Source organism: Amborella trichopoda, chromosome 8 (assembly GCF_054954075.1).
Source record: "Amborella trichopoda isolate Santa Cruz 75 chromosome 8, AtrichopodaSantaCruz75HAP2 v2.0, whole genome shotgun sequence".
NCBI classification, from domain to species: domain Eukaryota; kingdom Viridiplantae; phylum Streptophyta; class Magnoliopsida; order Amborellales; family Amborellaceae; genus Amborella; species Amborella trichopoda.
In genome coordinates, this window is record NC_142343.1 from 36,916,303 (window position 1) to 36,941,456 (window position 25,154).

Here is a 25,154-nt window from a genome sequence, read left to right on the forward strand (position 1 = left end):
CCTTACACGTTTTGAGCTAGCCATTGAAAACATACAACTCACCTATCTTTTGTGGGAATGACTATATCGTCCCCCATATTTCGTGAGTTGCCCAACCATTATGGTGAAGTATGCATAAAAGCCCTACACATGCATGTTCATTCAAAATTTACCTCTACTGTGGTTTAAGAGCCAAAGGGTCAACTTCCAAAAAAAAGAAAGGCATTCAGAATTTCAACCAACAATAGAGTGGGTGTCATGATCTCCCAATGCATTTAATTTTTTTCAATCTTCAGGCACCCTATGCCCACCTTCTCCACTATATATCCCATGCAACAGAATGCCCTTCCTCCAGGCAACAATTAGCATCCCATTGGTTCATAGAGAGAGGTGTGAGAGACAGAGGGTGTGTCAGAGAGAGAGAGAGGAGGTGTTCAAGAGGGGGAGACATAGAGAGACCAAACAACCTCCTGATCTTCAAGCATGGCGAGTTTTGCGATGAGGCCGTCTTACATAGCACTCACCCTTTGCCTCATCGTTTCCACACTATGTGGGCTTTCAGTATCTAGCCCTCTCTTAACCACCGAGAAGGTAAAGGCTGAGGAACCGGTGGTGGTGGTTGAGGGCATGGTCTACTGTCAAAGCTGCGAGCTTAAGGGAACCCATTCTCTTTCTGAAGCCAAGCCAATTGCCGGAGCAAAGGTAGGAGTGGCGTGCAAGGACGAGAAGGGAAGAGTGAAGTGGTACCAGGCCCACAAAACCGACTCTTATGGTTACTTCTATGCGTCTGTGATTGGTTTTGCTCCATCAATGGATGCGTTGAGCTCGTGCACTGCCTACCTTCTCTCTTCCCCTGACCCCGAATGCAACCTTCTCACTAACATCAATGGCGGTTTTGAAGGATCTCCACTTCGTTACAAAGGTAACCTGAAGGCAGGGAAGGTGCTTCTTTACGCAACTGGACCACTGGCCTTTCGCCCGGCCCGTTGCCACCCATTAACCCACTACTGAGTTTGGCATGAACTTGTTTTTGTGTTTGTGTGTTATTATTTTCTGTGTTCGGTACGTTTGGGATTGAGCCATGTATTTGAAAACTAAAGTTGGAAGAACTGATTTTTTTTAAACTCAATAAAAAATTTGAGAGAAGCAAAGCCTTCAACGTTAGTGGCCAGACCACTAAACCACCTCATCAATGTATCTGGTTTTGATTTGCTGCTTTAATAAATGGATCAATTTTTATCACATCCACTGAGAGTTCAGACATGTTCAGTTGGGTGGAATAAATTTATGGGGCCAAAACATGCAGGGGGGTTTGAGTGTGTGTGTGTGAGAGAGAGAGAGAGAGAGAAAGAGAGAGCGCTCTATATACATGGTAACTATTTTGTATGAATTTTCCAATGTTAATTCTATTTCAAGCATTTTCTAAATGATCAAGCTTTACATTATACCAAGCTCTAGTCCTAACCAGAACCAATACAGCAAGAAATCTGATCAGGTCACAACATGAAAAAAGTCTAATTCTCAGGAAATTCTTGTCAAAGTGGCCTATTGGAAAAACTTTTGGTTTTTGCAGAAGTCTTGTAAGAAATGAGAAGAAACATGGAAATTAACAAATAAAATTTAAAAATTAAATAAAATTTAAATAGGACGGAAAAAAAGGATCATTAATTATCTTAAATTCTATGAGAGAAAAATGTATCTTGAATTATACAAAAAATAGTTTCTATTAAATAAAACTAGCAGGAATCAACCAAGTATACTAAGAGTAACATGGTATTACAAGAAGTATGACTTCAAAAATCTTTCATGATTTTTCACAAAATTGGTATTATTTAACACCATGTAGTTTATAGCACAAGAAATCCGTACATTTGATGTTACAAAATAATGCAGCACACAGCTTGGGTTGATTAAGGTCTGCTAGAGCTCCAAGAAAGAGCATAAACTGCAGCTAAGTCATTAAAAATCCATCGGCTTAACAAACATGTTGTTTATCTCAGCCAGGGCTTCTTTAGTGAAAACAGTTGGCTCAAACAGGTCACATTGAGCACCAGACCTCTCACTCGAACTTGCATTTTGAGGTTCCAAATCCTCATCGGCCAAAATAGAAAACTCACAATTTGGTTGCTCTTTTGGGACTGATCTGCTTGGCCGGTGATTCTTTTTGCTTTTGGTAAAGTCTATAGGCCTACCAAACATGCTGTTTATGTCTTTAATGGCTTCCTTGAGGTTAACTGTTGGGTCCACCAATCCATGGTGGCAAACATTCTCGATTTCAGAATCCCCAAGTATTGTTGAACCTATATATTTGCAGACCACTGTGTTCTCACCATACTCGGGAGGTGGTGAGTTTTCCCTTTCGTTATATATGGCCAGTGGTATAGGAATTTTAGAGTCCTTTGTCGGATGAACTGATGGAACTTTGCCAACAGGACCCTCCTGTCAATTAAATAAATTCGATCAAGAAAAAAAGAGCAGTTTTTTTTTTGGCCAGAAATTTCCCCCTTCATTTTGCCTGAAGTTATTTCAAAACTACTAGTAAAATTAAACAGAAAATAAAACTCCATCCATTAGAGAACTTAAAACAGAAAGGTTTAGAGAAACTTTTTCCCTTTCTTTATCTATTTATTTTTCTTCTTTTATAAATGGGTGTGCTTTGTATAAGGCTGAGGCCCTAAACATTTGATAATCTTCAAAAATAGTGTAGATCTAACAGATCTATAAACATTTGATAATCTTGAAAATTGATAGTCTACAAAATGCATTACAAGATGCACCATTTCCAATACTTGAGATCCATTTTTTCTCATGTCATACATCTTGAGATCAAGATCAACAATTTGAGGATTTTTGGGCATTGAAATAACCTCTTCTAATGAATTTTTGAGGTGCGCCTTAATTTGACTGGTTAGGGCATCACCCTTATATAAACTTTTTCTTTTATAAATCCCCCTTTTACTGAGATTTTTTTTGAAGAAAACAAAAAATTAAAAAATAAATAAAGGAATTACCTCCCTGAGAAATTCCTGAGCATTGAATTTGCCAATAGGTTTGTGACCAACATCACAATTATCGACAAAAATCGTCAAGCTTCCAACTGAAGGTTTGCCTGCTTCAGTTCTGGTGCGTTCTTTCTTCGATTTGGGGTTCTCAAAATCAAGAGGCTCGCCAAACATTTGGTTAATCTCAGACAGGGCTTCTTTGGTGCAAATTGTAGGCTCAACTAATCCATGATGGCGAGCTCCCTCTGCATCATTAGATTCATCAACAATTACTGAGTCCGCAAATTTTCGAACCACCACTGTCACATCACTGCATTGAGAAGCCAATGACCCAATATTGGAGCACTCCTTTCTCTCATTCTCTATAGGGCAATCTCTCTGAAAGCCATCATCAACAAAAACCTCAAATCCAGTAGTTACTTTGTTCCTAGACTTGGATGGAGTATGATGTGTTCTCTTCCTGTTCTTGATTTGTATGTCCAAAGGCTTTTGGAACATGCTGTTTATGTCATCCATCGCTTCCTTAAGGTTGATTGTAGGGTCTACTAAGCCATGGTGGCAAGCATCTTCTACCTCCTCAGATTTGCCAACAATGGCAGAATCCACAAACTTAGACACTATAATTGTTGTATCGCTGCATATATATGAGTTCACAGCTTCCTCATTTCCAGATGTTCTGCATGTGACTGCAAATGCCAACCCATTTCTGGTTTTTATCAAACAATGAAATGCAGACTTCTAAAATAAGATTACTCATTTACAATTCAATAAACTTCCAGGGATAAGTATACCATAATAATGTACAAGTACTACAATGGAAACACCATGTAAACCCTGTCCATGGCGTCAACATCACAAGTTGATGTGATCGATAGTGATGAAAAGTGTGGGACCCACTAGGCTAAGACGACATCCATAGTGGTGACTCCACTCTTCATTACCATAGACCCTTTCAAGATGACCCAATGGACTATGGATTTTCCATAGTCTATTGGAGTGTGAGGTTGTTGTGTATCATTTCACCTTCAATAGGTTGCTGTGTATCATTTTCAACAAGGCTCATCCCCCTAGAACTGGACAGATGTTTCATAGCAGATGATGCTACTCTTGATCCTCGCAGCTAAATGCAACAAAGTCAAAAATCACTGAAGTACTCAAGCATTTATAACAAATACTAAAAGATTTTTGAAACACAACAGAACACGTACTCTGGCTTTTCTCACTTTTCGTTTCTCCATCCGTTGAAGGAATTGTTCATATGATTTCTGCAAGTTATCAGAAGGATCTGCCAGCCTGTTTGTTTATTGTTACATAAATCATTAAGGTTTATTGTATTTGCATCTTCAGGCACTTCTAATATTGTAAGATCATATAGAAGCATATCACTTACGATGTTATGGCTCAACAGCATAATAACAAGAATGACATGATTTATCAGTAAAGAGGAGCTGAAATTGCTCAGTTCACCTTCAGGCACTTAGAAGAACGTTACATTGCAAAGAAGTATAGCACTCATGCATGTTAAGGCCAATTTTATCAATAAATTAAACCATAATTAAGCTGCCATGCCAAATAAAATCCGGAAGAAATTGCTAAGCTCTCTTACCTCTACTTATTTCAGCATGTTTGCATGTAATCCCTAGTGCCGATTTACCATTTTGAGAATGTCAATGGAGATGCACATAAGCTGTCTATATAATTCCTCAGGATGCACAAGGTCATATCAGTGTTCAGAAAATTGACTTGGCCAAGGTACTCGAGACCTGGCCAAAGCGAGTTACTCGGGCAAGTCCGAGTAACTCGCCCGAGTCCAGCTCCTTTTTTTTTTTTTTGAAAATGAAGAAAAAATGGTTATATACAATATTAGCACCACCTTTATCAACAAAGTTATAAACCAGCATGTTGGTCTAATTGGATATTTGGCATTTATCATATGGGAAATGTTTTGGCCAAAATGAATGTTAATGATAAAAATTAAAACTATAAAACTTACTCTAGGATAGGTGTTCAATCAATCTTGTTCAATCAATCCTAAAGGCATAGTACAGATTGTTTTCTTTAATATAGTCATTGCGCCCACTCAGATATCTTTCGAATGAGAAGGGATTAGTGAATCCACCTCCAAGATACAATCAAAATGGTAAACACCATATTTACCTTCAACTTGCAGACCCATAGACAAACCTCACTACAGAATGATTTCACTTCCCCATGGTTCATACTCAAACTAAATTTTGTTTTGAAAAAAGAAAAGAGTATATAAGATAATTTACACAAGGGTGTGGTTTCTATAAGGTTGCAACGTTAAACGATCTAATTAAGGCACACCTCCAAATTTTACCATAACATGTAACTTTGGTTAAAAAATTCTTAGGATTATCTGAAAATCTATTTTCATATCTAGTTATACAATTTTGAACTCCAAAAACGGCTAAAATCAAGTATATCTATAAACATATGAAAATCTTGAAAATGGACGGTCTAAATAATATGTTGCAAGATGCATTATTTCTGGGACTCGAAATCTTTTTGTTTTTTCATATTCATACATCTCGATGTCGAGATGATCAATTAGAAGGTTTTTCAACATTAAAACAACATTTGCTGATGGATTTTTGAGGTTTTTTAAGGTTGCAACCTTATATAAACTTTTCCCTTTACACAAACTAGCTAGTTTCAAAAAGAGAAACTAGCACGCACTAGAACCACCATGCTGATTTTTAAAAGCAGCACAAATAAGAACCCACAATAAGCCCCCCCCCCAAGACCAGCACCCATCCTCTACAGCCTCTCATGGACCAACAACCATTAACTCATACAAAATCTCTCTAAAACCTATGTTACACAGACACCTTCATTTGGGTAGCATTTCACGTGTCAACACAGTAACACATGTCAACACGTGTCCATGCTCTTTTCGAAACATACCCTCAATGACTAGTAAAAAAAAAAGGAAAATTTACACTAATATCTCCTAATTTGTGAGGCAATGAAAACATGTCACTGGTGTCATACTTTATGCTTGTGTCGCCCTTTTCATATTTTTTAAATTTTTCTAAAGCAAATCCGTTTCGGAACTAATAGTTATAGAACACTCATTGTAAGGAATCAAAGCAGTTGGAACTATTAGAACCGGACTACTCATTGTTTTAAGGTCTTGTGGACTGTTTTGTTTCCCTTACTTATGGGGTATTTTTGTAATTGCACTTTTTAGTATTAATAAGAATACATAAGAGGGGTGTGTTACGAGAACATCATGTAACTCTCTCTTTTGTTCCCCTTTTCATCACATGATCTGTCTCATCTTTCTCTCTCTTCCCCCAACCTTCTTCTTCCTAATTATTGATCTCCCTTACACTTTCTTGATTCTCAACCAACTAGAGTGCTGTATTTGACATGGTATCAGAGCAGGGGGATGTGTGAGATGCTTTTGAGACCCTAAAATTGTAAAAATCAGGCATGGACAAAAAACCCTAACTACTACAGGTTATTTTTTCCTATGAATTTCCTTTGGATTGTGTGGATCAACAAAAACACAGATCTGAACATTTGAGATGGGAAGTCAAATCCTAATTTTCATGGACAGCATATCTGAAAATTAGTGAGCTGTGTCAAACACTAATTTATGGATATTTCTTATGTGGATCGAGTTGGTGATGTCAAACAAAAAACTCTACAAATGATTAGGCTTTTTGATGCGTCAAAAGTGGTTGTTGGACCTTTTTAATACATTGCAACTCTATTCTGAGTCATAATTTTATTGAGATCTCTTGTATGGATGGTCTCAAATCTTCAGGTGGAGTGCAATCATGTAGCTATTTGTGATAATCAATAGTTCTTTGTTGTTGTTTGTGGTAATCAGCGAGTGTTTTTGGGTGTTTTTTTTGCTGTTTAGTGGCTGGTATCTCAAATATGAGTGATTTGGAGTACTCTTCTACCACTATCAACACTTAAGGTGTAAACTCTCAAATGGGTATCCATGGAGAAAACCTTGGACTGCAGATTACTACTGTTATACCTGATCGAACCAATTATTTAGAATGGTCAAAGTTTGCTAAAATGATTATTAGTGGTAGAGGGAAGTTGAGATACGTAATAGGTAAAATTGTTGAACCTGAAGAAACAAGTCCTTCATATGAAAAGTTAAAGACTGAAAAATTATTTGTAATGTCTTGGTTATTGCACTCATTGCAACCTCAATTAGTAGGGGTTTTCTTTTTCTTCGGACTGTGAAAGAAATCTAGGACTCGGTACACAAAACATACTCCCAAAGCAAGAATGTGTCTCTAGTATACCAATTGAGACATGAGATATCCCATCATCAACAGGGGAAGCGGTCTCTAACTGCATATTTTGCAGTACTTTGTAATCTATGGTAGGAATTAAAACACGGATGTTTAAACCAGCCTGCAAGCAAGAAGGGAATGAATACAAAGAGTTTGTGGAACAAAATCGTGTTTTTTAGCTTTTGATTGGATTGAACCCATAGTTTGACTTACCTAGGGTTCAAATTCTTAGTCGGGATACTCTTCCATCTCTCAATGAAGTATACTCCTTTATCCATAGTGAAGAAATTAGATAAAGTATCATGTTGCCTACACAACCTCTAGATCGTTCTACTCTTGGCTCTGCTTCATGGCCTCATAAAAAGAATAAATGGAGCGGATCACAAAAATTTGGAAAAAGGGGATCCCAATCAAGGGGATAAAAGTAAGTTCAACTGTGATCATTGTGGTAGGATTGGTTACTATTGTAGAGTAATTTTTGACACTTTCATCCTCGGTGCGAATAAAGAAGAATCCAATCGCCACTTAGGCCTACAGTTACCAAAACGCATGTGGCCTACGAAAGCACTGATCGAATAAACCTTGATTTTTTAGTAAATTTTAAAAAGTGTCAGATTGGCCCCAAAAAGCATGTGAGGGTGACATTTGACGCCCTAAGGACGCCCGCCAAGTTTCGTCGCGATTTGACAAAGTTAAAGCAGATTAGACGAAAACTTAATTCTCAATTTCAATTCTAACATGCGAAAAAAATGCCTCATAACTACAACTCTATTATCGGGGTATCAGATGAATACCAGACTGCTTCTATTGGATTCAAATGATTTGTAACCCTAAGTTTTGAATGTTGGAAAGGTTGGAAGAGAATTAATGAATCATTGAGCTTGCCCTCTTTGGTTGTAATTTTTTATTCTATCTTACCTACCCCAAGGAGAGGAGAGAGAAAACTTTCACCCATTAAGGATTACCCCTATAACCCCTCACTTCCAACCTAGAACCCTTCATTCCCATCTTCCATAATCCTCATTGCCATACACCCTAGACTCATCTTCCATAGTCCTCATTTCCATTAAACCTAGACCCATCTTCCATAGTCCTCACTTCCATATTCCCTAGACACATCTTCCATAGTCTCTACTTCCATACATCCCAACATATTCCCCCTAATCCATAAGCTCTAATCCTACACCCTAGCTTTCTATACCAAGGACCCAACCCATCTTAAGGAGCTCAAGAAGGGTAAGATCAACCTAGCCCCAGGTCTGAAACCACGGTTCATACTAGATAACTAACCTTACCCCTTTCTCTCTATTCTCTCATTTTCTTTCTCTTCTTTCTCCTTCCCCTGTCTCTTTCTCTTTTCCCTCTCCTCTCTCTTTCTCTCTCTTCCCCCTTCTTTTCTCTTTCTCTCCCCGCGGTTTCTCTCTTTCTTCACCCCCTCGTATCGGGGGACTAAGCCCTTGATCCCTCTCTTTCTCTCTTCTCTCTCTCCTTTTCTCTATCCTATCCCCCTCTTCTCTCCCCCTTTTTATTTCTCTCTCCCCTCGATTCCTCTCTCACCCCTCGGACCAGGTGCTCCCTCTCTTTCTCTCTTTCTTCCTCTCACTCTCTCTCCCTCTCTCTCTCTCAGCTTCGAATCAGGGGGCTAAGCCTTCGGTCTCCTCCCTCTTCTCTCTATTTCTCTCTCTTTCTCTCTCCTCTCCCTCTCTCTCTCTCTCTCTCGGCCTCAGACCGCGGGCTTAGCCCCCAGTCCTTCCCTCATCTCTCTCTCTCTCTCTCAGGCTCGGACTGGGGGCTAAGCTCTCGGTCTGTCCCTCTTCTCTCTTTCTTACCCTCTCTCTCTCTCTCTCGGCCTCAAACCAAGGACCTCTCTCTTCTCTCGTTATTCTTCTCCCCCTCTCTCTCTCTCTCTCACCCTCTCGCTCGGCTTCAAACAAGGGGCCTCTGTCTTCTCTCGTTATTCTTCTCCCTCTCTCTCTCTCTCTCTCTCGGCCTCAAACCGGTGGCTATGGTCCCTTCCTCCTCTCTCTTTCTTCTTCTCCCTCTCTCTCTCTCTCTCTCTCTCTCTCTCGACCTCAAACTAGGGGCTAATCCCCGATCCTTCCATCTTCTTTCTTTCTTCCTCTCTCCTCTCTCGCCCACTCTCTCAGCCATAGACCGGGGGCTAAGCCCACAGTCCCTTCCTCTTCTCTCTTTCTTCTTATTTTCTCTCTCTCTCTCTCTCTCTCTCCCCCTCAGCCTCGGACAAGGGGCTAAGCCCCCGATCCCTCCCTCGTCTTTTCTCTCTCTCTCTCCTCTCTCTCTCGACCTCGGACCGAGGGCTAAGTCCCCCCGTCCCTTCCTCTTCTCTCTTTCTTCTTCTCCCTTTCTCTCCTTCTCTCTCTCTACCTCGGACCGGGGGCTAAGCCCCCGGTCCCTTCCTCTTCTCTCTTTCTATCTCTCTATCTTCTTGTCTCTCTCTCTTTCTTCTTCTCCCTTGCTTCACTTCTCTCTTTCTCTTCTTCTCTCTCTCGGCCTCGAACCGCGGGTTAAGCCCCTGGTCCCTCACTCTTCTCTCTCTTTCACGCTCTCCCTCTCTCTCCTTCTCTCCTTCACACTTTCTCTCTCTTCTTCTCTCTTTCCCTTTTTTTCTAATTCTCTCACCTCCTCTCTCTTTCTCTTTCTAACTCTCTCTCTCTCTAATTCGCTTCCATCTCTTTCTCTCTCCTCTTTCTTTCTCTCATTCTCTCTTTCCTCCTCCCTCTCATCTTAACTCTCTCGCCCAAATCCCTTTAAACTCCCTCTCCTCTCTCTCTCATCTCCTCTCTCCTTTTCTCTCCCTTCTCTCTAATCTTCTTCTCTCTCATCTCTATCTCAGTTCTTCTACTTTTCTCCCCCCATATCCCTCGTCATGCTCTCTTGTTACGTTATCCTTTCTTCTTTACATCTCTTTCTGTCCCTCTCTATTTATGCATATCATTTTCTTACCACCCTTTGCATTCTTTCTACAAAACTCTTACTCCCTTCATATTATTATTATTATTATTGCTATTATTATTATTATTATTATTATTATTACTACTACTATTACTACTACTATTATCAGGCTACCTATCAGGGTGACGCCGGAAGGCTGTCTGACTAACAAGTGATCCTCATTATCCTCTCTTCAACTTCTTAATCTACTTCATCTCCCCCTCCCCCCACAGTTATATTCTCAATAAATCATCTCTCTAACGACAAGTCGGGATCTTTCGACCCACTTGTCCGACCATCTTACGTATGTGTGTTTACGAGGCGCTGGGTACAGCAAGGGAGCCAAAGCCAGACCATCCACAGGCTAGGGGGCTTTCCACAGTGATCTAAAGGGCGTCCCGCATGCCTGGGAGTGTCACGAACCCACCGTGAGGTAGGTCCCGCCTCACACCCCTAATTCTCTCTCCTTAGTTGGTACCTACCCACATGTACACTACGGGGCCGTTTGGGTACCTGAAAATCTAGATTACAAGGAAATATGGCATTTCCACTTTTTGGGTACACTTAATAATAAGAAAATAGAAAGAGATTACACGAGATTTCTCCAAAAATCAGGAAATCCATTACACGCGGTGATAGGTGAAAAATCTCTTACGAGAGTGACGGGTAATTTTGAGAAATCTTTCGCATTGCCTATCCTATCCCTCATTAAAAAGATCTTCTAAGCCCTCTCTCTTCATAATAACTAGGTAATCCTTCCCTTTTTAAGCTCGTCCCCTTATCTGAAGGCATCAGTTGTCATATAAAGACAAAATTAATAAAAATAAAAATCAATAATCAATAATAAATTACACAACACAGTCATAATAAAAAATTTCACACAACATAATGTGATCCCTCCCTTTTTAAGCTCGTCCCCTCATCTGAAGGCATCCGTGTCATATAAAAACAAAATAAATAAAAATAAAAATCAGTAATCAATGATAAATTACACAACACAATCATAATAAAAAATTTCACACAACATAATCCTCATAAGAGATTACTAAAATCTCAATTGAAATAACATAACTCTTTAGTCTCCTCCAATACCTCAAAATTGTATACTGCAATTACCAAACATACTAGTTTACTAATCAAACTTCTTCCCATTTTTTAACTCGTACTCTACCGATTTTGAATTTAGTATCATAAATTTATTGGTTTATTTGAAATTATATAGAGATACATTTGAAAGACTTCTATAAAAAATAAATAAAAATAAGGCTTATCATAATAAAATCATCTTATTCCAATCATATTGTTCCAATGACTTATCATGTTGAAACCAATGTCATATTAGAAAACATGTGATTGCATATAAGTGCCAAAGGTACTTAAAATAAGTAGAAAATAGTGTCATGACTGTAAAATGGTACAAGTTATTATTAGAAAATCTTTTTGGAATGGTGATAATGTTATTATTAGAAATCTTTTTGGAATGGTGTGATGATGATTTTATATTTTAGTGGAATTTTGTAACAAAAAAGAAGGAAATTATAATTCTGCATTTTAGTGGAATTTTGTGACAAAAAAGAAAGAAATGATAGTTTATAGGCACGTGCTGGTAAAATGTTGGTAATGCATTTCTTATATTTCTTCTAAACATAGCCAAACAATAACAATGCATTTCTCAGGTTGCATCTAAATACTACCCAAACAGTAACAATCCATTTACAGGTAATGTATTACGCAGTAATATATTACGCCACTAATATATTTCACAGACAATATATTTTCAGGTACCCAAACGGCCCCTATGGGTACCGCAGTTTTCGAGAGAGCATTCTCGAACCAACCCCATTTCTGGGTCCCCACTCACGGACTAACCCGACGAGATCGAGGCCCAACTAACTTGGCGACTCCACTGGGGACCTTGCTACCCCATCGTTAGCCTAGTTTGCTTGCTAAGCATTCTGCCCACTACACACACATGGCTCCGGCGTTGTTGAACCCCATGTCCGAGTTAGGGATTTCATAATCCCCACACTTGCGAGCTTGTCCTTCGGGGATGGGGTTTCACGAACCTCGCTTCCCACTTTCCTCCTGAGCATTGAACATGCTTCACGCCCTCGGTTTTCGACTCGACTTGAGGCAAGAAGGGATTCCCAAGAGCCTTGCTCCCCATCTTCCGGCATCAATGGCCCAGCCGTTGGTGTCACTTGCATTGGTGGCCCGAAAACCACCACCCATTGCATTCACCCAATTACTGGCAAGTCACTTGCCGGTCTTGCTACTCGAGGCCACCAAAAGGCCACCCCTCGCCCTTCTGCAATTGGTAACCTACCTGTCATTGCCTCTGTGGGTCGCCATAGGGCCACTCGTCACTCTCAATCACTCTAAACCGCCAGTTTTCCCGGCAGTTCGACACAAAGAGGAGAAACTCCCTCTCACCCACTTACGAGGACTAGCAATTCATCCATTGGTTCTACATCTCGGGGCAGCCTTAAGGCTACCCTGGTCCACCATCACATGCCAGGTCTCCTAGAACGTGGTCTCACAAACAAGAGCGACTCGAAGGTCGCTGCACCTAGCATGATGCACCTTCAACACTCTGCTCCAGACGGCTCAAAAGCTACACCCTGGCAAACACACAGGTGACGGCCTTCTCGTCAACCCCATTTGCACGTGCCTGCACACCCCATGGGTAATGGTCACAAGGACACTTCATCACGTGCACTAGCTCGTAAGGTCAGCATTCCTGAAGCCGAGCCTTCTATCCGAGCTCGGGTCGACCCCCAAGTCACCCCTAGTCCCCTGACTGCCCTGAGCTCTAAGGGCAAAGGCTGGTGGTGTGCACCTTCTCCCCCCTTCAATCTAGGGTATACAAAAGTGAGGACTATGGAAGATAGGTCTAGGGTGTATGGAAATTAGGACTATGGAAGATGAGTCTAGGGTATATGGGAATGAGGACTATGGAAGATGGAAGTGAAGGGTTCTAGGTTGAAAGGAGGGATTCTAGGTTGGAAATGAGGGGTTCTAAGAGTAATCCTTAATGGGTAAAAGTTTTCTCTCTCCTCTCTTTAAGGTAGGGAAGATAGAATCAAAAATCAAAACCAAAACGGACAAGCTCAATGATTTTCATTAATTCTCTCTCAACCTTTTCAGCATTCAAAACTCAGGATTACAAATGCCTTAATGCTTATATATCATCCCCTTGAAACAAGGGTGGATGACTAAAAGCAAAGAAAATTGTCACATATTAAATTTTTCTTGAATTAAGAGTGAATCCCGTTTTTGGGGCTAAATGACAGTTTTGCCCCTAGCCAGAATCATGAAAATGACCAAAAGGTCCGCAAAAAGGCTCCATAGGCCATATTCATGGTTCGGGGTCGTTTTCGAGCACTTCCGGCGACCTTTTGATGAAAATAATATCGTAGAAATGACGGGCTTGACGAGACGATCATTTTGACATATAATTTTAATCTTGACTTCAAAGTTTCAAACCCTCCTTGAAAATCTAGCAAAAGATGATAAACTTGAAATCTTCAACGCTCGATCTTGTTTGTTGCTTGATGTTTCAGGTCGATCCTTTCATCATATATTGACAGGGATGCCGCCACGGTCATTTTGTGACAAGAATCACTCGATTTGGTTGTTGTAACGTCAGTTTCCTAATTGGGGAAGTCGCCGAAAAATGGGATTATTCACTGAAAAATATACCCTTTTGTAACTTCAAAATATAGTGTCTTTTGGTCTTGCATCATGTACGATCTTTACCTCAAATAGAAGCCTCCGATGTCGTGGTCCCAACGGAACCATTTCGAGACGATCCGAGGTCGAGGCTTCATGACACGGCCACTTGATCAAGGGGCCTCTCTCTTTCAAAAATTCTGCAATACATGAGTGTTTTTTAATGCAACTACTCTCTAGGATTTCTCTCATCTTGGGCCTCGTCATGGGCCTCTCCGCATATCAAAACGTGTGCAATGACGAGACGAAGAACCCTCTGAAATTTGGGTTTGATCGGGCTTAAAACGGAGAAGTTATGACCTTTAGAGGATAATCCCGAGCTCACATAGCATAGCTTCCAGAAATGGAAACTGGTTCATCGAGGCTGCACCAGAATAGTGTAAAAGCTACCCTTTTTTGGTAAGTTGGCTCTAGAATGGTCCAGAAGCGTCCAAATAAACTAAAATTTGATATCTGGGGAAGCGGTCTGGTATTCATCTAAGACCCCGATAATAGGGCTGCAGCTATGAAGCACATTTTCAGCATGTTAGAAACTAGAATTGAGAATTAAGTTTTCGTCTGATCTGCTTTAACTTTGTCGGATCACAAAGAAACTTGGCGGGCGTCCTTAGGGCGCCAAATGCCATCTTCACATACTTTTTGGGACCAATCTTATACCTTTCAAAATTCACTCAAAAATCAAGATTTATTCAATCAGTGCTTCCGTAGTCCACAGGCATTTTGGTACATGTAGGCCTAGGTTGCAACTGGCATCTTCTTTATTTGCACCGGCGATGCAAGTGTCGAAAAATACCCTACAGCAGTTACATTAAGGAGAATTACTGGGATTTAGTTGGTCGACCTGCAAAATTCAATTGCCCCGGGCAATTCAATGCACATAATGCTTCATCGACTTCAAGTATTCATGCTTTTGCTAACCATGTTTCCTTTTATCCTTCTGGACAGTCCTAGATTATTGATTATGACGCTTCATATCATATTACTAGTATGTCTCCTTTGTTTTTCTCTTATTCTCTTTGTTCTAGTAGAGACAAAAGTTATAATTGTTGATGGTTCTTTCTCGTCCATTGCTGGTAATGGAAATATAAATATTTCACTGCAATTGTCTCTATCATCAATTTTTCATGTTCCCAGCTTTAACACAAACCTGATGTCTATTAGTAGTATTACCAAGAGTCTATTGTAGTGTAACCTTTCTTTCCTGTTGTATTTTTCAGGACCTGGATATGAAGAAGACAATTGGCAGGGGTCATGAAGTTGGTGGTCTCTACATTCTTGACCTGCATATTACTACTCCACACGCTCTATAGTTCCATAGTATTGTTAATAAAGATTGGATTTGGCAATGGCATCTCCGACTTGGTCATTTGTCTTTTTAATCGTTTCTTTTTCCTAAGTTGCTTACTTCTACAAGTGTGCAAAGCTTCAATGTGAAGTTTGTGAACTTTCAAAACATTGTAGAAACATTTTTTTTTTACCAGTAATAATTAAAGTATTGTTCCTTTTGTTGTTGTTCATTCTGATGTATGGGCTCCATCTCTTATGACTTCTATTTTTTGTTATTGCTATTTTGTTTCTTTTGTAGATGATTACTCTCGGTGTGTAGTAAGAGGAGTAGTTATGAACCCTGTAGACCATCCCCATGGGGGTGGTGAAGGGAGGGCCCCCAATTGGTAGAAAAAACCCACAACCCCTTGAGCATGCTCTTCTCTTAAGTATGAACATACCCAAGAAGTACTAATCTGAAGTTGTGCTTATTGCATCCTATCTCATCAATTAAATACCCTCCCGTGTTCTAAATATAAATCGCCCTATAAACTTCTCCATCCTGATCGTCCACACTTTAGTGTTCCTCTTAAGGTCTTTAGTTGTACTTGTTTCATGTATGTTCTTGGTCCAAGTCATACAAAGTTAGACCCTAAGTCCATAAAATGTATTTTCCTCGATTATCCTTCATCTCAAAAAGGGTACAAATGCTATGATTTAGTATCAATGAAGAAATTTGTTTCCATGGTTGTAACCTTTTTTGAATCTACTCCTATCTTCCCTACCTCTCTTCAAGGGAGCACAGTGTGGAAGAGAGCTCTCATGCTCCCCTTCATGTTCCTCCCTACCTCTCTTCAAGGGAGCACAGTGTGGAAGAGAGCTCTCATGCTCCCCTTCATGTTCCTCCCTACCTCTCTTCAAGGGAGCACAGTGTGGAAGAGAGCTCTCATGCTCCCCTTCATGTTCCTGTTTTTTCTTACTCAAGGACATAGGAGGGTAGTGGAGAGCATTCTTGTGACGTCAAAGCTGAAAAAGGGCAATTAAAGGCTTGTACTCAGCAGAAACAAAAAGAAATGGAGACCATCGTAGCTTACATGTCTCAGAGCCAGTCTCATACCTATGATCCAAATAATCCTGATTTTGTTTTCATCAATTCTTAGTGTGAACAATTGGATTTGCCCATTGCTGTAGGGAAAAATAAACGTAGTTGTACTGCTTACCCAATTAGCAATTTTGTGTCTTATGAGTCCTTGTATCCTCCCAACCATGCTTTTGTGCCCTCTTTGCCTTTTGTCTCCATCCCTTCCTGTGCTACAAAGCCTAACTCATCCTAAGTGGAAGGAGGCTGTGTGAGGAGATTAGAGCTTTACTTAAGAGTGGTACCTGGGAGATAGTGAACCTTCCCGAAGGAAAGAAGTTAGTTGGCTGCAAATGGATTTACACTATAACAGTGTTTCAAAAAGCAGTCTGCCCAATGCCTAGGCGGTCCAGAAGGCCTAAGCGCATCACCCTAGGTGGTGGTCCCTGGACGGCTACCTAAGCAGTACGGCACCCGCCTAGGCGGCTGCCCAGGGGTAGAAATGACTTTTTTTTTTTTATTCTATTGAGTTTTTGTGAAACATAAAAGCCTTTAAAGGTGGGTTTTAAGTTCATTTGAAGCCTAAACCCACAAGAACCCATTTTAGAGATAGAGAAACCTCAAAAAAACTTGATTTTGTGATTTTCATTGGATCGAAGTGTTTTCAAAGTTACGAAAAATAGATCCAAACATCACCCAGGTAGATTAGATTTAGTTTTGAAGTTTTTTAATCATATTAGATGGTGTTTTTGAATATTTTAGCACCAAAAAAATATCAGAGGTGGAAGTTTGGAGTTCGAGCAATCAAAGTAAGTGCAAAACTTTATTTTTTAGATTGCTTGTTTTATTTTGAGATGTCTTCTTCAGGATCTAGTCGAAGTGGAGATCCGGATTGAAAATATGGATATAACACAGATAACAAAATTGCATTAGATGCAAAAAATACAAAAGGGGGCATAAACCAGTTTAAGAAACATCTTCCCGGTATTAAGGGGGATGTTGCTCCTTGTAAAATGACCCTGAAGCTATCAAAGAGGAGATTAAGCAATATATGAGTTACGTAAAACAAAAACAGAAAAAAAATCCTTGTCATTTGAATAGATCTATTTCTGGTCCTACTAGAAGAAGTGATCTAGGTTGGAAGTATGGTCATAACCCAAAACCAAACGATAAAAATTGTATAAGGTATAATTTTTGTGAAAAAGATACCAATGGGGGTATTAACCAATTCAAGAAACACCTTCCCGGTATTAAAGGGAATATTGAGCAGCCAAGACTCCTAGGGCCTCATCTGCACATAGTAAGAGGGAGGTCAAAGAAGAAGAGGAGGAAGATGCAGATTCAGAAGAAACAGAGGAGGACGAACGTTATATTGAAGAGGGAGATGACTCTGATAATGATGGCCTCAAATCTGATGCATATGATGAGGCTTACCCTGCTCCTTCCGATGATGATGATAATGATGATTATGACTGGAGAATGAAGAGTTGAAGATGCTTGAGTGCTTGACTCTTGGTGTTGACTGTTAAGTGTTGAGTGTTGACTATTGTGTCCTAGACTGTATATTTTTTGAATTTCTATATATTTTTTTTTTCTTATTTTTAGTTTATATTATCTAAGTTTTGTGTGTATCAGACTATCAGTGTATGCTTATATGGTTTTATTGCTTTAGCATTGTATGACAATGTGGATTATAATCTTATGGATTATCAAAATTCTCTTCTCGACTTCTCCGCAATTCCTCATTCATGGAAATATTAAATATGAATTATGGATAGAATATCAAAATTATAATATTTTGTGGTTAGAATATCAAAACTCTCCACATTTGTATCAAACTTCTATCTTTCTTTCAACTGGGCCGCCTATGTTCTGGGTACTTGCCTAGACCTCCACGGCCGCTTGGGTGCCACCTAGCGCTTTTTAAAACACTGACTATAAAACACAAAGCTGATGGTACCATTGACAAGTACAAAGCGAGATTAGTTGTCAAGGGGTTTACTCAGACAAGAAATAAACTACCAGGAAACGTTTGCTCCTATAGCTAAAATGAATTCCATTCAAGTACTTTTGTCTATCGCAGCAAACTTTAAGTGGCCCTTGCCTTAGTTGGATGTCAAGAATGCATTCCTTCATGGGGAATTACAAGAAGAAGTGTAGATGGTACCTCCACCAGGGTTTCATTCACCTGGATGTGAAAGGAAAGTGTGTCTCGTGAGAAAGGCCATCTATGGACTAAAACAATCTCATCAGGCTTGGTTTGAGATGTTCAATGGGACTGTCCAAAGAATTGGGTATATTCAAAGTCATGCTGACTGTACATTATTTATTAAACAAACCATGAGCACCATGGTTCTAATTGAATATGTCAATGATTTTTTTACCTTAAGGAAATTCAGAAACTTAATGTTCATTTTACAAGAGAATTTGAAATCAAACCTAGGCCCACTGAAGTTCTTTCTTGAAAGGAAGTATATATTGGATCTCCTTAAGGTAACTGGAAAGCTTGGGGTGAAACCAGTAAAAACACCCATATAACAAAACCACAAGCTTGATGACAAAAGGGGAGACGCTCTCAAGGATGTAGGTATGTTTCAAAGATTAGTAGGTCAACTAATATACCTTTTGCTTAGACATCCATACATTGCATATCTTGTTAGCATTGATTCAAAATGTGGACCGCCTAGAAGGCCAGGGCGCATCGCCCAGGCCTAAGCGACGGCCCTTGGGCCCGCCTAGGAGGTACGGCACCTGCCCAGTACTGAGCGGCCACTCAGGGCTGCGCCCCACCCAGGGGCAAAAATGACTTTTTTTTTTGGTTCTATTGACCTTTTTTAAAAAATAAAAGCTTTTAAGGGCGGGTTTTAGGTTCATTTGAAACCTAAACCCACAATAACCCATTTTAGAGAGAGAGAAACCTCAAAAATACTAGATTTTGAGATTTTTATTGGATCGAAGTGTTTCTCAAAGTTATGAAAAATGGATCCAAACATCATCCAGGTAGATTAAATTTAGTTTTGAAGTTTTTTAATATTATAGCACTAGAAAACATCTCAGAGGTGGAAGTTTGGAGTTCGAACAATCAAAGTAAGTGCAAAACTTTATTTTTTAGATTGCTAGTTTTATTTTAAGATGTCTGCTTTAGGATCTAGTCGATGTGGAAATCCGGGTTGGAAATATGGTTATAACCCGAATCCGAATGACAAAAATTGCATAAGATACAATTATTATGAAAAAGATACAAAAGGGGCATAAACGGGTTTAAAAAACATCATGCCGATGTTGAGAATGATGTTGCCCATTGTAAAAATGTTCTTGAAGCAATCAGAGAGGAGATTAAGCAATATATTAGTTATGTAAAACAAAAACAAGAACGAAATCGTTGTCATTTGAATAGGTCTATTTCTGGTTCTATTAGAAGAAGTGATCCGGGTTGGAAGTATGGTCATAACCCGAAACCAAATAATAAAAATTGTATAAGGTGTAACTTTTGTGAAAAAGATACCAATTGAGGTATTAACCGATTCAAGAAACACCTTGCCGGTATTAAAAGGAATGTTGCTTCTTGTAAAAAGGTTCTTAAAGCTATTCGAGATGAGATTAGACAATTTCTGAATTTAGAAGAACCAGAAAAGGATAAAAATGAGCCTTGTTCTATGGAAATATCTTCTCCAGATTCATCCAGAAGTGGTGATCCGGGTTGAAAGTATAGTTATAACCCGAATCCGAATGACAAAAATCGTATTAAATGTAATTATTGTGGAAATGATACTAATGGGGGTATTTACCGGTTCAAAAAACACCTTGTCAGTATTAAGGGGGATATTGCCCCGTGTAAAAATGTTCCTAAGGCTACCAGAGGGAGATATTTGAGCTCAAGGAAGCACAAAAAAATAGAAAAGGGTAGAGCAGCCAAGACTCCTAGGGCCTCATCTGCACATAGTAAGAGGGAGGTAGAAAAAGAGGAGGAAGAGGCAGATTCAGAAGAAACAGAGGAGGACGAGTGTTATGTTGAAGAAAAAGATGACTCTGATGATGATGGCGTCGAATCTGATACATATGATGAGGCTTACCCTACACCTTCTGATGATAATGATGATGACTAAAGAATGAAGCATTGATGATAATGATGATGACTAAAGAATGAAGCGTTGAAGACGCTTGAGTACTTAACTCTTGGTGTTGAGTGTTGACTATTGTGTCCTAGACTGTATATTTTTTGAATTTCTGTATTTTTTTTTTTTTTAGTTTCTACTATCTAACTTTTGTATGTATTAGACAATCAGTGTATGCTTGTATGGTTTTACTATTTTAGCATTGCATGAAAATATGGATTATGATCTTATGGATTATCAAAATTCTCTTCTCAATTTCTCCTCAATTCCTCATTCATGGAAATATTAAATATGGATTATGGATAGATTATAAAACATCAAAATTCTCCAAAAAAAATTCTTTTTTCTTTCAACTGGGACATTCAAATTTTGGGCGCCCGCCTAAGCGCTGGGCGGCCTGGAGCCCAACGGCCGCCTAGCGCTTTTTGAAACATTGCTTGTTAGTGTGATTAATCAGTTTACGCATTCCCCACAGACTATCCACCTTGAGACTGCTACTCGAATATTCAGGTATCTAAAATCATCACCCAAGAGAGGACTGTTGTTTGCTAATCATGGGAATTTACAAGTTGAAGCCTATACATATGCAAACTGGGCTAGTTCTATTATAGATCGAAGTTCGACATTAGGGTATTGTACTTCTGTGAGATGGAACCTTGTGACTTGGAGAAGTAAAAAGCAGCCAATAGTAGCAAGATCAAGTTCAGAAGCTGAGTATAGATCTATGGCTTGTGGTGCATGTGAATTTACTCTGGCTAGAAATTCTCTTACGAGAACTTGGTTTACCCATAAAAGGGTCAATGTCTTCATATTGTGACAACCAGGCAGCCATCAATATAGCTCATTATCCGGTCGAGCATGATAGAACAAAGTATATAAAAGTGCATCTTCATTTCATTCGAGAAAGGGTTGCTACCAATGAAATTTGTCTTCCATATGTTAAAACTGTAGACCAACTAGTAGACATTCTTATCAGAGTTGTGGGGAAAACTCAACTAAAAATGATTTAAGCAAGCTTGGCATGAGAGATCTATGCACCAGCTGGGGGGGGGAGTGTTGTGAATAATTATGTTTTTCCTCTATGCATTTTGTTTTAAGGCCTTATGGACTGTTTTTCATTTCCCATACCTAAGGGTTTTGTAATTACACTTTTTAATATTAATAAGAGCACATAAGAGAGGAAAGTGGGGGTCAAGAAAATGTCATTCTCTACTTTGTTCGCCTCTTCATCACATGATCTCTCTCATCTCTATCTCTCTCCAACCCCTCTTCTTCTTCCAAATTCTTGATCTCTCTTACACTTTCTTGATTCACAACCAACTAAAGTGTTCTATTTTAACACGAGGAATCAAGTTGTTCCGAACTATAGTTCCAAGTTGCTTTGATTTTTTACAAAAAATATAGATCAAATAGGTCCCAAACTAATAGTTCGAAACCACATTGATTCCTCGCAATAAATTATAGATCAAAGCGGGCCGAAACTATTAGTTCTGAATCACTCACCATAAGGAATCGAAGCAGTTTGGAACTTGTAGTTCCAAAACTGCTTTGATTCCTTACAAAAAAATATAGGTCAAAGAGGTCTGGAACCAATAGTTATGGACCGCTTTGATTCCTTACAAAAAGTATAGATCAAAGGGGTTTCAAACCATAGTTACAAGAATCTCCCTGACGAGGTAGCAGTTCTGGTGTGGAACCCCAATTCGGCGATTCCAACAAGAAATCTTCAGGGAACCCATTTCCTAGAACTTAGGAACTTCGATTCCTTAATTTAAGAATATTATTTCAAACCTTTTCAGAATCTTGATCCCATTATTTATGAAATCTGAGTCCCAACTTGTTTGAATCTTGATTCCAACATTTATCGAATCTTTTGATTCAACAACTGTTGATTCCTGATTCCTCATGTAATAAATCTCGAATTGTTTTGGTTTTGAATCCACAGCCCAATGCATCGAGTATCTCGATTTGTATCACATAAGGAAGTTCACGTGCATGAATAATTGTAATTAATATAAGGAACTTCTCTATCTGTTTGGTGCAAATTACATTTCAAATATTTATCCAAGAAAGAAATTCTTCTTTGGACCACATATCCTAGGACTAAAAAAAATCAAGTCTTGCTAATTTTCAGGAATAAAAGAATCCATCCATACCAGGAGAACCCCAATTTTAAGTTTCTTACAAACAAAGTTCATATCACCTTTACAACAAGTTCTATAAAGATCTGAAACTCAAAGAAAGAAAAGGGAAAGCAAAAGAGATTACCTCTGCACACCGAGCTGATAAATCTTTTCGGCCTCAGCAAATCTATTTAGCCTCTCATAGTACAAGGCAAAAGCCTGGTAATACAAAGCATGTTTTGCCCCAATCTTCTTTTTCTCCAGCAAGTGAAGTAACTCCCCAGGGTTGTCCACAAAATCCATCTGAGATGACACAGAAGGGAGGGAAAACTCCATTGTTAAGGCACAGAAAAGAAAATAAAGGGGGGCAAGCACCATTTTTAGGGCACAGAGAAGCAAACAAATAATAATTAAAAAAAAATCCATAGCCATTGCAGAGATAAGCCAATAAAGAACCAACACTCCATTATTAGGGAACAAATAAAAGAGGAAAACTCCATTTTCAGGACACAAAAACCAGAGGAGAAAGGATAACTGCATTTCTAGGGCACAGAGAAGCAAATCAATAGGGAAACGTCATTTTTAGAGCACATAGAAGTAAAAAAAATAGGCTAAACGCCATTTTTAGGAAATAGAGAAGGAATTTGGGTTAGGGATTACCAGTTGGATCCAGACTTGGAGGTATCGGAGGTCGTCGCGATAACGCCTGTCGGATTGGAAGGTCTGCACGCATTTTTGGAGGAAGCGAGGGAGCTTCTGGTTCAGGAGATGGGGTGGAATGGATTTTCTTAACCGTCGTATACCTCTGAGAAAAATGAAGAGAAAGAAAAAAAGAGAAGAGATCAATAGGCGGAGAAGTAAATTCTGATAAAACATAGAGAGAGAAGCACATTAAAAAAAATAGACAGAGAGAAGTAATTTACAGAGAAAAACGAAAAATTCGAATAGAGAAAGAGAGAGAGAGAGAGAGCGAGAGCGAGAGAGAGAGAGAGCGAGAGAGGAATAACTGGAGCCATGGACGGAGGGGATCGGTGCCTGTGTAAGCATTGATGGTTGCTACAATGGAAGCAAATAGCTCTTTCTCACACTCAACTTCCATTAATCTATTTCTCTCTACCGCGATGCCTATCTCGCATTTGAATTCAAAATAGGTGTGTCGCCAGTCATCTCTAACGTTCTCCTCTTTCTCTCTCTAAAATGAGTGTCTCTCTCTGAAGCTCTTTTTCTCGCTCTTCGAGCCGTCCTTTTACCGTATGGTCCCGCGGGAGCAAACTATAGACACTCAATTTTCCATATGTTTCAGGCTCGCTCTAATGCGGACGATGGAGTCCATCAGACGGTTGCTTCACTTGCTGAATATACTCTGTTTCTTCTCTCTGTAATGTAGTCCACATGATCTGGCCACGAAATCCTCAACGTCCAATCAATACGTGGAATGATGATAAAGATATATAAGTCAGGAATAATAATAGGGAAAAGTTTATATAAGGTTGCAACCTAAAAATGTAGAACTACGGATACACCTCTAAAATCCATCGGTAAAGGTTGTTTTAATGTTGAAAAACCCTCTAATTGATCATCTCGACGTTGAGATGTATGACTATGGAAAAAAAAAAAAAAGATTTTGAGTCCCAAAAATGGTGCATCTTATAACACATTATTTAGACGGTATATTTTCAAGATTTTCATATGTTTATAGATCTACTTGATTTTAATTATTTTTTTAGTTCAAATTTTATAATTAGATTTGAAAATATATTTTGAGACAATCTTAAAAATATTTTACATCGAAATTATATGTTATGATAAAATTTGAAAGTGCACTTTAAATGGATTATTTAATATTGCAACCTTATAGAAACCACACCAATAATAATATACTGCCGAGCAGTCTGAGACCCATCTCTTATCTTGGTATCCCCATATTGGATTCTAGACTTAATAGAGCCATCTGAGACCCTCTGAAGAGAGGTCATACTAAACTGGATCTTTGGAAGTCCAAATTCCTTTCCCTGGAGGCCGAGTGACCGTGATTAAATCGACTCTCTCAAATATGCCAATTTACTTGTGATCTTGGCTACATTTGCTTGCAAATGTGGTCAAAGAAATAGTATGTCTTATGTGGAATTTTTTTTGGGGTTCTCTCGATGGTGATCGAAAAAATCACTTAGTAAGTTCGGATAAAGTATGAACCCCGAAGTTGGAAAGGGGGGCTGGGAATTCGTAAGGTCAAACTGGTGAATCAAGCTTTACTTGCGAAGTAGTGGTGGAGGTCTTTGATGGGAGATGATCAGCAATGGAAAGAGGTGGTGGCTAAATATGGAGTAAAGCGGTCTGGGTTTATTAGAAGAGGTGGAGGAAGAAACACAAGGTCCCAAATTTGAAAAGGTATCTATGCGCAAAAGGAAGTGGTGGTGAGAAATGTGAGGTAGGAGGTTAGTTGGGTTCCTCGGTGGAGTTATGAAATCACAAATGGCTGGGGTGGAACCGAACCTATTAAACCACAAATGGCTGGGTGGAACCGAACCTATTAAACGTTCAATATAGAGAACTGTTTGGAAAAGCAGCTAACTTGTCCTTGAAAGTGGTACATGCCAATGATATGGGTGCTGATAAAGTTA

General features: G+C 39.3%; 2 protein-coding genes across 2 annotated transcripts; one reads left to right on the plus strand and one right to left on the minus strand.

Moving 5' to 3' along the window:
- Window positions 1-336: 336 nt before the first annotated feature.
- Window positions 337-15,454, plus strand: MOP10 (Pollen Ole e 1 allergen and extensin family protein). The gene is made up of 2 exons (XM_006847328.4): window positions 337-901; window positions 15,169-15,454. Exons 1-2 carry the CDS (start codon window positions 463-465, stop codon window positions 15,204-15,206), a joined length of 477 nt encoding a protein of 158 aa, XP_006847391.2. The 5' UTR covers window positions 337-462; the 3' UTR covers window positions 15,207-15,454.
- LOC18437150 (Mad3/BUB1 homology region 1) lies at window positions 1,768-23,932 on the minus strand. The gene is made up of 7 exons (XM_020669010.2): window positions 23,541-23,932; window positions 23,194-23,338; window positions 22,679-22,836; window positions 4,190-4,274; window positions 4,005-4,101; window positions 2,991-3,667; window positions 1,768-2,418 (listed from the first exon to the last, which is right to left on the minus strand). Exons 1-7 carry the CDS (start codon window positions 23,630-23,632, stop codon window positions 1,939-1,941), a joined length of 1,734 nt encoding a protein of 577 aa, XP_020524669.1. The 5' UTR covers window positions 23,633-23,932; the 3' UTR covers window positions 1,768-1,938.
- Window positions 23,933-25,154: the final 1,222 nt, after the last annotated feature.

What these genes read in the sequence shown, in the direction of transcription:
- LOC18437150 (XM_020669010.2), bottom strand. Translation starts at nt 23,632, where the DNA reads ATGGAAGTTGAGTGTGAGAAAGAGCTATTTGCTTCCATTGTAGCAACC. An exon ending in GAAAAGTGAGAAAAGCCAGA is followed by an intron (nt 4,102 to 4,189) that starts GTACGTGTTCTG and finishes TGTTGCATTTAG; the next exon opens with CTGCGAGGATCAAGAGTAGC. An exon ending in CTCAGGAATTTCTCAGGGAG is followed by an intron (nt 2,419 to 2,990) that starts GTAATTCCTTTA and finishes TTTAATTGACAG; the next exon opens with GAGGGTCCTGTTGGCAAAGT.
- MOP10 (XM_006847328.4), top strand. Translation starts at nt 463, where the DNA reads ATGGCGAGTTTTGCGATGAGGCCGTCTTACATAGCACTCACCCTTTGC. An exon ending in ATCTCCACTTCGTTACAAAG is followed by an intron (nt 902 to 15,168) that starts GTAACCTGAAGG and finishes TGTATTTTTCAG; the next exon opens with GACCTGGATATGAAGAAGAC.